Source organism: Scomber japonicus, chromosome 23 (assembly GCF_027409825.1).
Source record: "Scomber japonicus isolate fScoJap1 chromosome 23, fScoJap1.pri, whole genome shotgun sequence".
In the NCBI taxonomy this organism is placed as follows: Eukaryota; Metazoa; Chordata; class Actinopteri; order Scombriformes; family Scombridae; genus Scomber; species Scomber japonicus.
In genome coordinates, this window is record NC_070600.1 from 9024720 (window position 1) to 9040730 (window position 16011).

Here is a 16011-nt window from a genome sequence, read left to right on the forward strand (position 1 = left end):
ATTTAATAACTGCATTTGTCCCATTGGACTTCTTTGACTATTGTTTTCATGATCTCAGCAATTATATTATAATTATTTGGTAAGTGTGACTTTAATTTTATATAGGAATGATGGGTAAACAAATATCCTCCTAAAGTACTTTAATCCATGTGATCTGTTTCATCTCTCAGCTGTCATTGCAGTCAATGCAGCTTTGCCCCTCCGTCGCCCCACTGCCACCAGTGTCAAGACCCTGTCTATGGCTCCCTAGGGATCTCTCCTATTGGCTGCTATTTTTAGGACTCTATCCCTGTAAAACAACAGTCTCTTTACCACAGCATAGAAGTTATTTTGTTGTCACTGCAATACATTGTCACTGTTTTGGTTTTCACCCACTGGCATGACTTTTGACCTTTGTAGTACATTTACAGAAAAGACATGACATAAGATTCAGGTAGACAGTAGAAATTAGAGGTGTAACAGTATGTCTATTTGTCACAAACTGTTCGGCACAGGATGTTCAGTTTGGTACATGACCCTCCTCTGTTTGGTAAACTCTGACCCAAACAATTCCTGCCAAAAGAGTTTAATAATCCACTAAAATGTGCAGAACAATTATTCTAGAGTATGAGTTCCCCCCAGAACGTTTTGGCAGTGCACTACTTAGCTGTAGCATGCTCATGGATGTATGCTAGCTGGCTTAGTCCTGGTAACCTGGTTACCATGTAGTGTCACTGCCAACAGAATAAAATACGAGAGACCCATAACACTGACTGAGTGCAGCTCTATTATCAAAATATACTGCTGCTATTTCAATAGTGAAATGATACTTGATCATGATAATTAGAGTAAAGGGTACAGTCTAGATCTGCTCTATGTGAAAAGTGCTTTGAGATAACTTTTGTTGTGTTGTGTCTCCCCATTCCCTCTCTGTGATGGTTGGCTTTTCATTCAGAACCACGATAAAAACATTTCTAACATGGTCAGACCACACATTCTAAGAACCAATTCTGAGAAAAAAACCTGTAGTTAAAAAGTGAAAAGTAAAAGTAGTTGTTTGGTCTGACTGACAGGTTATTAATACTGAAGCATCAGTATAAGCAGCGTGTCATTGTTATACCTGCTGGAGGTGGGGTTAGTCAGCATAACACAGCTGTCAGTATTTTCTACCTTCTGTACTGAAAATGTATCAAACCATAAGCCCATAACTCCAGTACATACCAAATTATAGTAGAAATACACTGATCATGTTAGAAAGTCATATACCAGGAGTGTGCCCTAGCATGGATTTGATTGGCCACTGTAGCATCTCGTGGGATGATGATTTGTGGTCTTGCAATAGTCTGACTGCATTAAACTTTTTTGCTTTGACACCCCCACTGACGCTGGACCACCTCCATTCAAATGAACGAGAGAGCTAAAGTCAGTATGAACATGGCCTAACTGTCTCACATGTGTACACAGGTGGATGCTTGGTGGATGAAGTCCATGTCTGTTTCCTTCTGCTATTAATCCACACACTAAAAGCTACAGCCTTGATGCTCAGTCACTGCTCTAAGCCAACAGATTTTTAGCCAAGATATTTCATTCGTTTGTCATTCTTTTCTCGCTACAGATTGATTTTAGTCAGTCAAAACCTTTCAGTTCGCTGTTAAATGAAGAGAGAGCTCACTGAGAAGTCTCCATTGTCTGTGCTGCAGTCAGGTAGGAGGACAATTAGTTTGTGTGTTAGTATGTGTGCTCACGTACACTGTTTTTGTGTGTCTGTGTTTGCATGTGTGTTTTCAAGCTGTCTGGACCGGTCATTTCTTCTTCTTTTTTTTTGTCGTAAATCATTCACTTTTTATTTATCTTCCCAGGCTAGTGTTTCATTAACCCTGCTGTGACACAGACTCCCTTTCATTCACTTCTCGCATTTTCTCTTTCCAGACGCTCTCTCCCTCTCTCACAGCACCAAAGATTACTAATAAATAAGTGACACCAGAAACAGTCTATTTTCTCTCAGCCATAATTAACTGACTTGATGTTTTGAAGGAGAGGAGAAAAAAAAAATCCAACTAATTAGGAATGAGTTAAGATTCGCACAAAGAGTACAGATTGTTAATTAATTTTCCGCGCAGCCATTGTCGGGGAAGAAAACAGCTTTGTTTACAGTGCAATGTTTGCCACAGCAGTTAAAGCAGCGCTCTTGCTGCAGAAGCACGGCGAGGAAAGGTCTTTGACATACTGTACTCTCTCTGTCCACTAACCTTGAGCAGAAAGAACTCTGATCAAGACTGTCTCTGAGTCAGACAAATAAAAGCATGGACTGAAATACAACATACAAAGAAAACAAACTCGTGACAAAGAGAGAGATGAGAAAACACAGCATGATTGCAGCCATCACCACACCTCTGTTGCTTTGTGTCCAGTTGTATAGTGGAGATGAACAATTGGTTGATTGTGATTGAAGGGTCAGTTCATCAAAATCATTACACTTATATTTTTTGTTAGTCTTAGTGGTATCTGCAGGTATTCCAGTCTCACGGCAGTATGTAAAATGATCATGAAATTTAATCTATAGATTTTTGTACATCTGTCCAAACTGAAGAAAAAAAGTGGCACCAAACATACTTCCAATTGAAAGACCTTAGTTGAAAGACCAAAGTCGTGCTTGTGTTCATCCTCACAAATCTGTTGATTCAATTTCAGGACAATTACACAAACTACCATGAGACTGGGTTGCTACAGGAATGCAAAATTTGAATTGATTTGAAATATCTTTAAGGTATTTGTCTCCATCCTGGTACAACGGAGTGTAATGAATTTTATTTGTGGCACAAACCTTAACCCTAATCCCAACCCTAACCCCAACCCTAACCCTAATCCCAACCCCACGTCCTAAAAGACTGTTTGTCCTGTGGGAATCTGGTGTGCAGCTAATCTCACATCACTGACACCACCGTACTTTGTTAGTAAAATTGGCACAGAGAGCGATTTGTTTGTCTTTCTTCTGGTCTCAACCTGTCTGCCTGTCCATTTATCTGTTCCGTTAGCTGCCTGGGCAAGGATTGATGGGTTCAGGAGGTAGAATACACTCAAGACGGACACACAGAGACAGGGATGAGTTGCTTGTAAGTGTAAATGAACGCGCACATGTCTACATTCATGTTACCACGTCAGTTCAAGTACCACAGTAGAGAAGGTGTGTGAGTATATGTGTGTGTGGATGAGAGCGGTCTGAGCCCCCGCCTGTATTAAGAGGGCCCTGGCAGCAAGAGATAGCGGCTCTATCTTAATGGCTTCAGCCGCCTGCCACTCAGCCTTCAGACGGGGTCCTCTGCCTGCACGTGTCTCCCCACGATAAAGCCACTTCACAGGGGCTTGTGCCTCTCCACGCTGGCCTTCCCTCTCTCCTGCTCTCCCAGGAAAGAGGAGGGAGAGAAAAGAAAAAGATGCCAGAGGTATTGATATATGAGCTCACCCTGAGACAAACTAGCTGTGAGAAAGAGACGGATGGAGAGAAAAAGGAGCGCTAACACTACTGGCCTTCATGCTCAATTCTGAATTGTTGATCATATCTGATATATTTTGAAAGACAGTCCTAGGATGTAACCTACAATATGAAATCTGATACAATGCAAAAAAACAGACATTTGCAGGGCAACCGCATGAAGTCGTTGTGACTTGCATGTTTTAGGATCTGTATTCTCCTGAAACTGATGGCATATTCCTTACAGTTGATGTGTGTTCAAGTTGTCAACAGAAGTGAGGCTTCTCTTCAGACACGACTCAAGTTTTCCGTCTGGCTTTCCTTCCATTGTTGTGTCTCGCTGTCATTAATGTATTAATGCTGGCTCAGATTAGCTGCTGTGGGTGCCAAAATCATAGATGTCAGGTTAATGATGTAAGCTATACTCAGACTACTGTTATTGTTATTCCACTGGTAGCTCACCCCTAAGGAGCAGCAGCAGTGGGACAAACACGAGTATACCATCATGGATCAATCGTGACTCACTTGATTAGACTTGTTGACATTAAGTACAACCTTAACAGTATGTGCAGTTTATAGCCATTTAAACCTAATGTTCTACTTTAACAACTAAAAATATGCTTAACATTACTTTACCGCTTGGATGCTTTTTGTCTATTTATGAGTTTCTTATGGATGTGATTTTGAACTCATGACATGATTTCATCCAGCAGAGAAAAGTCTACATTTCTTCTGTTTTGAGGTCTCAGAGACAGCAGCTGTAAAAAACATAATTCAATTGGATTTTTATCTGCCCTCCATCTGTGATTGGCATTGATAGTGATTTTTACAATGCTGTATGCTGCATTTAGATTTCTATAAGTGGATATTTGTAGCAAAGGGAAGGAGTATCACTTTCATAATGTCATATAAATTGTGATTTAATAAGGTCAGAAGAAAAGAGATTTTTGCCCCCTGCTATTACTATTATTGTATTTACACATTTTACACAGAATTAAAGCCAATTTCAACAAAACACAAGGGTTAAATAGCCTCAACTAAGTTTTAAGCAGGTAGTTCCTTCCATGTAATAGTGTAAAGATAAAACACCTCTGTTGAATACAAAATGTACCCTTAGCACAGAATATTGATATTAGTCCAGTCTGTAAAACCCTGGAGTATGTTCAATGAATACATTTTTGTGTAAAACTCATTTCTATCTATATTAAATTATGGTGATGTGATTTACATGCACGCAACCTCGTCCCTACATAAAAAAAACTGCATTGTATATGAATCCATATGATGATCCTCTACACCAGAAGGGAAAAATACACATGTTGATATTTAACATTATCTGCTAAACTACCCACTTATATCTCCAGCCTCTTATCCTATCATGTTAGCAACTACAGCACTAGATCTACTAATCGGATTCTCTTAAATGTCTCCAGGGTGCACTCAGAGCTCGGTAAAACGGCTTTATCCTTTTATGCACCTTGGGCATGGAATGAGCTGCAAAATACCATTACCTTAGAAGCACTCCCTTCCTTGAATACCTTTAAAGGTCTTTTACAAACTGCCCTGAAGGAAACGTGTTGCTGTTTTATATAACCTTGACTTAAGGTTGGTCTCTGATATGGATATGGATGTCAAGGCCTGTATGCTTCTCTTCTTTTACTCTTTCATGTATTGTATGTGTTATATATTAAGAAATATTTTCTTACATGAAGCATTTTTAGTTACTGTGTTGTACGAGACTCCCTCAAAGAAGAGATCCTATATCTCAATGGGACATTCCTGGCTAAAGAAAGGATAAATAGAAAGTACAACATGCCATGAACAAGAGAAAACCTTGCACCTTCAACTTTTAATGTAGAGGTTGGAAAGGTAATTCTTCACCTTGGAAACATCAGCTGAATTCAACCTTGATTGTTTCGTCAACTGCTGTCTCAAAGGTCTAGAATGAAATCATTTAAATACTCAGAATTACAGACAAAATGAAAAATTGAGAATTTTACCAAAAGCAGACTGAATAAGCGAGGACAAAGGTATGGATGACAAGTACGGTATTGTCAAAGCTAAGGGAAAGACAGCATGAAAGTCGGATGCATTACACTCTAATCCAACATCCTGACCTCCATAGTCTTACTTTCTACTTTGCTACATCAAGAACCCACCCCTCCTTGCGTTGGTATACCGAATGGTGGCACTGGATGTAAATTATGAGCCTAAATCCAAGGGATACTGCTCTGAAATCAGTTCTCAACATCAATCAGACATTCATAACTCGGTGGCTGACCGTATCTGTCTTGCAGTGAATGGCTACAATTCAAATTCTAAAAAGAAAATCCTTGTCAAATTTTGGACTGCTCTCGCCAAAGAATTTTGATTCACAGCACAGCAATATTCAACCAGCCCTTGTGTGCTCATTTCTCTCCGATTTAAATGCAAAATATGTCATTTTGTAGATGTGATCTTGCTCTTCCACAGAAAACCCTCTTAGGTCCATAACTACTGATTTGCCACATTGTGTCCGATGTGTGTGTGTGCGTGCGCGTGTGTGTGTCTCTGCATTTGCATAATATGCTGCGTGAATGTTTATGAAAATGTGTGGGAGATATGTGTGACTATATGTGTGTGTCTTCAGGCTTTGGGATTGTTTACTGCTGATCTCTCCCTGCCCCTGCTCATGCTCGGCCCCTAATGCACTACAGCTGTTAGGGTCCCGACACAGGGGCCTCCCATCAACAGTTTCATTGTAATGGACTGTGCGTGTGTGTGTGTGTGTGTGTGTGTGTGTGTGTGTGTGTGTGTGTGTGTGTGTGTGTGTGTGTGTGATGTGTGCACAGGCTTGCTTCTCCGTGTGTTTTTTCCTGTGTTTGTGAACGTAAGCGTGAATGTGTGTGTGGTGTGTGTGTGTAGTGTGTGCTCTTGCATCATCATGAATATTTCCTGTCCCTTCAGGCTATTCATTTTTCCTGTTTCTGTGTGATGGTGTGTTTGGTTGTGTGTGTGCGTGTGTGAGCAGGTCTGTATATCCTGTAGTTAGACATACACGCATCTCCATCTCTCTTTTGTCACCTTCCTCCTTTCTTTCTAGAAACACAACCTTGATTGTGAATCTTTGAATCGCTTAACAAACATCTTTTGCTTCAGCTCAGGTGAAACACTCTCTTTTCATTTTTTTGCACCAAAGACAATAGACCCCAGTGTCCTTGTTCATTCAACATTCAACATTCAACATGTTTTAATTGCAGAAGACGATGGCTTACACTTGAGAGCCTGGTTACTCTTGAACTGTTCTCCAAGCGTGTTTGCACTTCCTCCCCTCCCCTTCGCCCCAAACCTGTCTCTTTATGCCTTAGTATACCCTTTCTCTGCAGCATGGTTCATTGAAATACCCTGACCTGAGGGCGATTGATACAAACTGATTATAAACTGTTCCATACATGAACGCTTACGTACACTGATTGTTTCGCATTTACAAAACCTGCATGGCCTGAATATGCTATATAATCTTCTGCCAAGCCTTACTGCATCATGGCAAGTTCATGGCAAAGTCTTAAACTCTCATAATGACATAAACATCTATTCAATGTATGACGAACACGTGGCTTATCCCCATTCTCTTGGCTGTCTGTAGCAGAAAGGGTGCAGGGCACTGTGTGAGCGTCCAGGTCAGCGTTGCTCCGTTATGTTGACGGATTGCCGCCGACTCAGCCGCATAATGGTGAAATTAAGTTTCTGTAATGCACAAATGAGGTTATCATTGGTTTTGCAGCTGTTTACAGGGTCAAGGAGAGATGCCGTTTCCAATCGGGGCTCAATTTAGTTGGGGAATGCGATTAGATTTAGCCCTCCCAGTGTATTCTCTCCATTTGACCATGAATTAGATTAGGTAAATAGAAAACTAATGCCACTGATTGTTGTTGACATTGACATGTTCATATTGCTTTCTTATACAGAGCAGAGAGGGGATTGAATGAGTGTGTTGTCTTGGTATGTGTGTGTTTATATATATATGCGTAGTTATACAAAGCTGAGCGACGTTAAGGTGGAATTCGTTATCGTTGTGAGTCTGCTAAATCGCAGTGTGTGAATGTGTTTCTGTGTGAGAGAAAAACAGAAAAAAAAAGATGTTTTCCCAGAATTAAAATTAGGATGGGGTCACATCAGTGTAAGTTGATTTCCCATGTTCCTCAGAGCCTCAGTTCTACCACCTGCTGCTTTTTAAATCATTTAAACTTACAATATGTTCATTGCTCCAAAACTTACAAAGAAAGATTCATCTCCACTTCTGGAAGTCAGACCTGCTATGATTCTCATTACTTGCTTATGTCGTTTATATTTGGAAAAAAAATACTTATTACCCTCTGACAGTATAATAGCATATTCTTTATGAGCTTGTTTCAAATGTTGACACTGAGTATGGCTCCTTTCGTTTAAATGGGAATAATCCAGATGTGTTGCACATCATTTTAACCCCCTGTAATTCAGAGTATTTGGTATCTTTTGAAACTAGAATTTGAAGTTATGTAGGTTTGAACATTGATTTTACAGTTTGAGTTTACCGACAGGTGGGTCCATGAGTTTTAGGGTCAGTTTATGCCCAATCATACGACATGTTTTGCATCCATCGAATGGCAACACCTGAAAATGATATTCAAATATTGGGATAATGTTGCACATTTTAGGACAGTCTCACCTGGAGGACAATAATAGTGTTGCACTCGCTTGTTCAGATGAAAAGATACAGAAGTATATATATATGTGTGTGTGTGTATAAATATATATATATATATATATATGTTCAAAGTTGCAAAAGTAGTCTGGCACAGAAGAGTCTGACTGCCTAACAAACAGGTCTGATGGAGCATACTGTCCTCTTTAAGAAGTACATGTCTGCTCTAGTTTGAAGAATCACACTAGCTGGGAATCTTCCAAGTTCTGCTGCACTGATTCAAATAAATGACAATTTATCACAACAACCTTGCTATTTTTGCTTTGAACACCTTGCCACCGGAGAGGATTGGAACATCTGTCGAAAAAAACAATCTGTAGTTGTAGATATTCAAAATTCTTTTCACCTTAAAAGCATTTCTCTGGCTTAAGAGTTAAGTTTGACACTTCATTCTTGACCTTGGAAACAACGAATGCACTAAAACGGACCTTGTGGTGACATTGTTTTGTAAGAGAAATCTTGAACATTTACAAATCCATGACAACTGGGCATACTCCATCAGCTGAGGAAGATCGTAATATAATCAAAAGCTCCAGAACAACTACAGACATTGTTTTGTCAAGTGCTGTTTCCAAGGTCAAGAATGAAATTTCAATCTCAACATCTAAAAAGTCTGTGATTGCAGAAATTTCTGTGTGTGTGTGTGTGTGTGTGTGTGTCCTCGTGGTGCAAATGCTGTACAGTGAATGCATGCTTGTGTGAGGCTGTGTCTGCAAAGTGTGCACTTGTCTACAGTAAATACAGTGACAGGGCTCGCTTTCTCCCTCACCCTCCCTGTGTGTGTGTGTGTGTGTGTGTGTCTGTGTGTGTGTGTGTGTGTGTGTTTAAGTATCACAGAAGTGGCAGTCTGTCAGCTCTGCTTTCCTCTCCGCTTTCCAGAACAATAGCTGGATTGGCCGTATGTGTGACATGCAGACCACACACCCCTAATAGTGACTGACAGCACTAAGGGCTGAAAGCAGCATGCTCTCTTGACACACACACATACACACACACACACACACAATATACAGTATGCACACCTGAGGACACAATGGGTGTGTGTGGGTGATTAGTGAGGGTTTTAGTCAGTTTGTATATGTGTATTTTGTGAGTTTGTGTGTGTGTGTGTTCGTGCATGCGTGCAGTCATGCATGTGAGCTTCAGCATATGTTCTGTTGAAAGTGTTCAGCTGTCTTCTTGTAACAAAACTGTTCCACGTCGCAGAACGAAATGTCTGCTTCTCACTGCATCAAGACAAAAGAAATAAGAAAGGAACTTCAAATTGTGTTAAAGTTTTATCTCCATTGTCACAATTACAAAGTCAAATTCATGTGGCAACATTTTCTAAAAATAGTATAAAGGTACATACATATGGCCACAGAGGAAGTCTTCATATTAAAATCTATATCATTTAAACTAATGGCCACAGTTCTTACAGGGAGAAGGGAAGGGAGGTTTTTCCACATTTATCTCACATATGAACCCATACCGTTTCTGGTATTTAGATTTTAGATTTTCCTTTCTGTTAAATCATAATGACAACCTGCTAACAATTATAACAATTATAACAACATGCAAAGATGCTTTATTAATAGTTTTTTTTTATTGTAATAGAATAGTGATTTAACTTTCGGACAGTGTACTGCAGAAGGGCATCCAGCAGTTGAGAAGTGATCAGAGTATTTCACTTTGAACCCAGTAAACCTCATTAATCTTGTTTCAAGGATTGTTTTACATCTATTTTTCTGTCACTTTCCTCTACCAGCGAAGCCAATCACGTGAAAAGCATGATGTGTGTAAAAGTGGAGCACAAAACGGCTTCACTTTACTAACATGGTGGAACCAAAGGGACAGTAAAAGGGACGTGAACAATACAAGTTAACCAATTAAGTACGGATGAGCCTGAGGCATTCCAAAAATGTGGTAAAAAAGCGTTACTTTTAGCTTCTCTTTTTCTTTGTTCTGACCGTGAAAGCTATGAAATATATTAGATTAGAAGTCCAGCAGCAGTTGAAATTGTGTTATTATACAACTCTATACAGCATAATGTTGGGCTATGGAACACTGTGTCATTGTCCAGCAGTGGACTGTTTAAATTGTTATAGACAACAATGTGGTTATTCTATGTATTTCAGCTCAACCACCTGGATTAATAAAATATCATTGCCCTCTTAAAATTGTTATTTTGAGGACGACAAATCAGGGAGAAGAGGCAATAATGAAAAAATAGGAAACCTTAAAATCCCCCTTCACTCAATGATGTGTTTTCCTTCTTGTTACTTGAATGTTTGACCTTCACTGTGACAATGTACTGTACAGCGTGTGCACAGATAGACACCAGAAACCAATTTTCACATTTATCTGCTGGAGATGGAACATTTCTTTCTCTTCACCTTAAATATGAGGTGAAGGCTTCTACGTATGAGCATAATTTTATTACATCACAACAAGTTCAGGAGGGGATACGTAAAATGTGTAAATCCAATAAAACTATTAGGAGTGTTTTTTATGCTCAGCTGTTGTTCTGGAAGCTTTAATTAAATTTAATGGGTTGGTAAAAAAATAGGTTTGATCCAAATGTATCAGTTATGTACCTGTTTCTACACAAGTCTTTCTTCAATTGAAATATGTCAGGCCAAAGTGATTGTGGAAATATAGGAATCTGTTGTTATCTGAACAATGTGAATTTGGACTTTCATGCGTGACAGGTTGTTGTGTGAGGTATATGTAGTGAGTCTATGTAGAAATGACTACCGACTGAGGTTAGCCTGAAACTGGAAAAAGGTAATAGTGATAAGTATCAAGTGAATGGAGAAGGTTGCCCGAAAAGCACGACATCCAAGTGCATAAGTTGTCCTTTGAGCCCAAGAACAAGTCAGCAGCTGGCATGCCATGCTAACGCTGGGGGGGAAACAGGGGACCAGCCATGAGAGTGTTGGTGTAAGGACTTAGACTGCTGAAACTGAAGACAGGCCATATTGAATGTGCCTGTAAAAATAAAAAGACCCAGAAATACAAACAGCACACTTTAACCAATGAAGGATGTATTGTAGATCATTCAAGGAAACCATGAAGCTCTGCTAGGCCACAGGTGGATGGAAAAGCTCAGACTGAACTGGCAAGAAATGTTCCTGAAGGATGGAGACACAGGCCCCCTACAGGAGATCTTGAAGAAGCACTTTAAAGTTTTTGTAAATTTGTAAATTTATATCAGGCATATATTCAGGAACTGTTGACCATAGTGACACATAAAAGGTCTGTACAGGTATTAGAGGCTCCATTTGGGATTACTTCTGCTCAAGCACTATTTCTAAAAAGCAATAGACCAGATTCTGAGGCAGTACCTGGGGCACATTCTCAACCACAATGGACTCCACAAAACACCATCAAAGGTAAAGGGATGGTATTTGTTATTGTTCACCCACCAGTATGACATCATGCATAGGAACGCAGACCAGCATGGGAATATTGACAGTCTCTCAACGCTCCCATTGCCTGAAGCTGAGATCTTCTACTTTGAGGACATGACTACTGCTCCAGTAACCTCAACTCATGTTAAGTAACACACATAATGACCCAATCATGTCAAAGATTAGGAAGAGAGGAGACATGACAGCGAGCTTGATGCCTAGTGTGGAGCTATCACGTCATTATTTCAAAGACACGAAGACAGACGGTGCTTGATGAGCTCCACTCTCAAAATTGTGGTGTGGTGCGAATGAAAGAAATCACACGCAGCTATTTCTGGTGGCCAGGCCTGGATGCAGCTATAGAAGAGAAAGAGAAGTCACATTCTGCCTGCCAGAAATTGAGAAACCTTTCATAGCTGGCTCCATTACATCCGTGGGTTTGGCCTGAAGAACTGTGGCAAAGACTCCGTATAGACTTAGCTGGATCGCTGGAGAACCACATGTTCTTAGTCATAGTCCATGCTCATAGCAAATGGCCTGAAATCGTCACCTCCTCAGAGAGAACCATTGAACAAGTAGTTCACGCAAAAGTTCTATAGTTGAAATAAGTTTGTTAAAATCTAATTACAAAAATAAGAATACCAAACAGTAGAGTGTATTTGAATGAGAGATTATTGTAATCTTCAGTCCTGAGTTTGCAACTAAAAGTGTGCCAACTGACAATTATCTGTGGTCTCTTGTGGTCTGTTGTACCATATAGTAGGACCTTCAATCTTGAGAAGGGCTCATTTCATGGGTAAAATACGGTCTCAATCAAAATTTTTAGGTGAGTGTCCAACGCACACTGTAGGGTCTGTGTAAAAATACAACTTGAAATAAAGCACCTGAAGTATCCAAAGAGTACCTGTATGTGTTCACCACAAAGACCCACTAGTGCTTCTACTCCAAGTATTCAGCACTGTGCTTGTGTGTATTTCATATATCAATTTGATAAATCCCTCTCATGTTGCATAATAAAGTGCATTAAAGCTGGCAGTGGTCTGAAGTGTATCTACATGTTTTCTGACAGTTGTCGGAGTGTGTGAAAACCAAATGTGTGTGTGTGTGTGTGTGTGTGTGAGAAAGACAGTGAGAGAGAGATGGACTTGAGGAAGGGGGCAGCACTGCTGTGCATTTGCACTCAGGGACTGATGATCCCTCTGGTCAAATGGCCCCTCCCCTCTGCATACACACACACACACACATGCACACACACTGAACGAAAGCTGCTGGCCCTTTAAGAGCTGAGCCTAGATCTCACAGCTTACAGCGAGGGAGGGAGAAGAGGAGGGACAGAGGCAGGGAGAGAGAGAGAGAGAGAGAGAGAGAGAGAGAGAGAGAGGGAGGGAGGGTGTGAGGCTGAAAGTGTGTGAGTAGAGAGAGAGAGAGGAACACACAGAGAGAGAGAGAGAATCAGCAGTGTGTGTGAGAGGTTGAAGGATCACTTCTATCCCGTCTTGTTTTGGGAGACTAACCTTGTTCATCTGAGCATTGTGGGACTGTTTTATGTTGTTGTTGTCGAGAGAGACGGACCCTTACTCCAGCATGCTCACTGAGCCTGAGCTACCTCAGGAGTGTAACAGGTACGTGACGCTTTCTCACACACACGCACACACACACACACACATACACACACATTCACGTACAGATGACAGAGACAGAGGACAGGGCATAGCAGGACACAGAGGGGAAGATACAGGGGAGGACAGGAGTAGAAAGTAGAAAGATCTGCGTGTGTGTGGAGAAGAATGGGTTTGTCCGTGTGAGTGAAGCATGTGAACTGTCTCAGCGAGTCGGCTGAGTTTGAAGCCGGAGAGAGTGTGTGTGCGTATGTGTGTGTGACAGAGTGAGAGATGTTGAAGGAGAGGAGTTGATGATTGACTCCTGCTTTTGGGAAAGATATCATATGCAAAGCAGGGATTAAATATTTTTATATACAGTATGTGTATGTATAGGTGTCTGTTTTTTGCATATGTGTGTGTGTGTGTGTGTGTGTGTGTGTGTGTGTTCGTCCCAGCAGTAATAGAAGTCCAGTCTCTTTTTCATCCTCAGTCCCTCCTGACAGAAGTTGTCAACATGTTCATTCAGTTCAATCCCTCCATAGACAAAGTGCTTAAAACAGCATTGGAGTGTTAGTGTGTGTGTGTGTGTGTGTGTGTGTGTGTCTGTTTGTGTTTGAGAGAAAAAGAGACAGAAAGAGATGTGTGTGAGTGTGTGTTTATGGATGTATGAGTGTGTGTGTGTGTGTGTGTATATGCGCATCAATCATCTCATCTCCACTTCTCACCACAACTTTATTTACTTCTGCTTCTCTTTGTCTCTTTCTGCTAAAAAGCCGAACATACTAAGGTGTGATCAACAAGTCAAGAAACCTCAACTCAACTTTTTTTTTTTTTTTAACGGTAAAGGACGGAAAAAAAATTATAGAAGTAATCACAAATGAGCTCAAATAATTACATCTCTCATCTAAATTTAGAATGTTTACACCCTGCCCGCTCAAAAAGACTCTTTTGAAATTTACTTATTTGTGATTTATTTTTCACTTAATCCAAATTCAATTCATGCAAACCCCGAGTAATCCTATTGTCAATCTGCATGGTGTTGTTGTTTTTCCCTTCTTTTTTCCTCTGCCTTATGCTAATGTTAATCTCACTGTGCTCCTCTTGATGTTTGTGCGGGCCCTTGCTTCATTTAGAGGTGCGAACCCTCTAACCTTGCCCTTTTCTGACACTGTCAACACAAGTGGCTTTTGCCTCTAGAATAATGGTTGTTTGATGCTAATGCTGTGAGAGACAGATTATGTTATAATACCCGGCGTTTTAATACTAACACACACTCGCATACGCCGACACACACACACACACACACACACACACACACACACATACGCCTCGCTCCCTTGCCTGCTTGACTTTTATTGCATTAAAGTAGCGCTCTGTTTTGCCCGATGAAACTAATCTTTTGTTCCGAGATAAACTAGGGGTTGAAGGGGAGGGTGGTGTTGGGTGGTGGTGGTGGTGGTGGGGGGGGGGGATTTCAGGGCCCCTTGAATTAAGAACACATTTTGATGTGTCAAAAATGTGTTTTTAATAAACCCTTCAATCCGGCAAAGTGGTTGAAGAGAGAGAAAAAAAAAATAGATAACAACAGCTAGGAGGAATTAAAAATTTAAAGGATTACACCGAAAAGCAGAATGTATGGAGATAAATGTGGGGATTACAATGACTTAGGAGGACAGCGCTTAAAACTCTTGCTTTCCAGTAATGCACTCCATCACTGTGACTCTGGCCGTGTGTGTGTGTGTGTGTGTTCATATGTGTATATGGATGTATGTGTGCGAGCGGGCGAGAGAGAGGTATCTTCCATTCTGTGTGTGTGTGTGTGTGTGTGTGTGTTTTTTCGAGTGTGTGCGTTGAGCGCCAGTCTCTCAGCGGAGCGCAGTGTGTGTGAGTTGCCAGTGTGTGTGCGCTTCAGCCTCGGTGGTCGCGATGCTCTCGGTTCCTGCGTCTCTGTAAGTGTCCGCTCTCCTCCTTCACACATGCTTCTTCTTCTTCTTCATCTTCTCATCACCTCTTCTCTTCCCCTTGTTCTTCTTCACCACTTCTTCTGCTTTTCTTCTTCTCTTCCTCTTAAAATTGTACGGTGGTTAAAAATTGACTTTTGAGTGACTTTTGATTGAGAAGAGCAGGCGAAGAGTTTCTGGCAGAATTTCTGAAAGACTGTCTAAGAGGAAATATTTGTTTTACTGAGTGGTGAAGAATCTTAAGTGAAATTTTACTTTTCTTAATTTGTTCGTAGAATCTACTTAGAAGGTTAAAAACATCCTTTTTTTCTAATTTTATTTAAGTGAGCAAAAGTCTTGTGATGTGTTTTTTCATCTCTTCTGGTTTAACTGTAAAAGATGCATGTCATGCTTTGACAGAGCTCCAATCTTCTGTGATTCATTTTATTTTTTATTCAACTTTAAATTAAATCTAATAATGATTTTTGTGATTTCAACTTTTTTTTTTTTTTTTGGTTCCCTGCACTATTAAGCTGCGTATTAAAAATTTCCAGTCTGAGCTGAAAATAGTGGAAACAGACTGCCTTCGCTAACACGCACAAACAGAAATATACAGAGAGAGAGAGAAAGCGAGAACGCCAAAGGAAACAAAATATAGAGAGAGGGAGAGAGAAAAGGAGACATTTGAAGGGGCTGCTGTGGCAGTTGATGGAGAGACACGATGAAGGGAAAGAAATGATGTGGTCAAACTGACACATTCCTCGCCGATAGACAGGAGAAGGAGTAGGAGAAGAAGAGGGTAAAGAAGAAACAGGGTTACAGACAAGTGAGAGTGCTAGGGATGAGGGGAGGGAGGGGGGGGGGGGGGTTTAGGAGGTGAAGAAGGAGGAGGGAGGGAGCGGGG

At 40.7% G+C, this 16011-nt stretch overlaps 1 protein-coding gene across 8 annotated transcripts in view; it reads left to right on the forward strand.

Moving 5' to 3' along the window:
• Positions 1 to 1514: 1514 nt before the first annotated feature.
• sox5 (SRY-box transcription factor 5) overlaps positions 1515 to 16011 on the forward strand; it is a 107622-nt gene continuing 93125 nt past the window's right edge. For 7 of the 8 annotated variants that reach the window (XM_053313742.1, XM_053313743.1, XM_053313747.1 and 4 more), the window contains exon 1: positions 12971 to 13188. In XM_053313742.1, the coding sequence (XP_053169717.1) occupies positions 13112 to 13188 (77 nt within the window). In that variant the 5' untranslated portion in view covers positions 12971 to 13111. Of the gene's footprint in view, positions 1684 to 12970; positions 13189 to 16011 lie in introns of those variants that run through there. The other variant, XM_053313745.1, reaches the window with a different exon arrangement.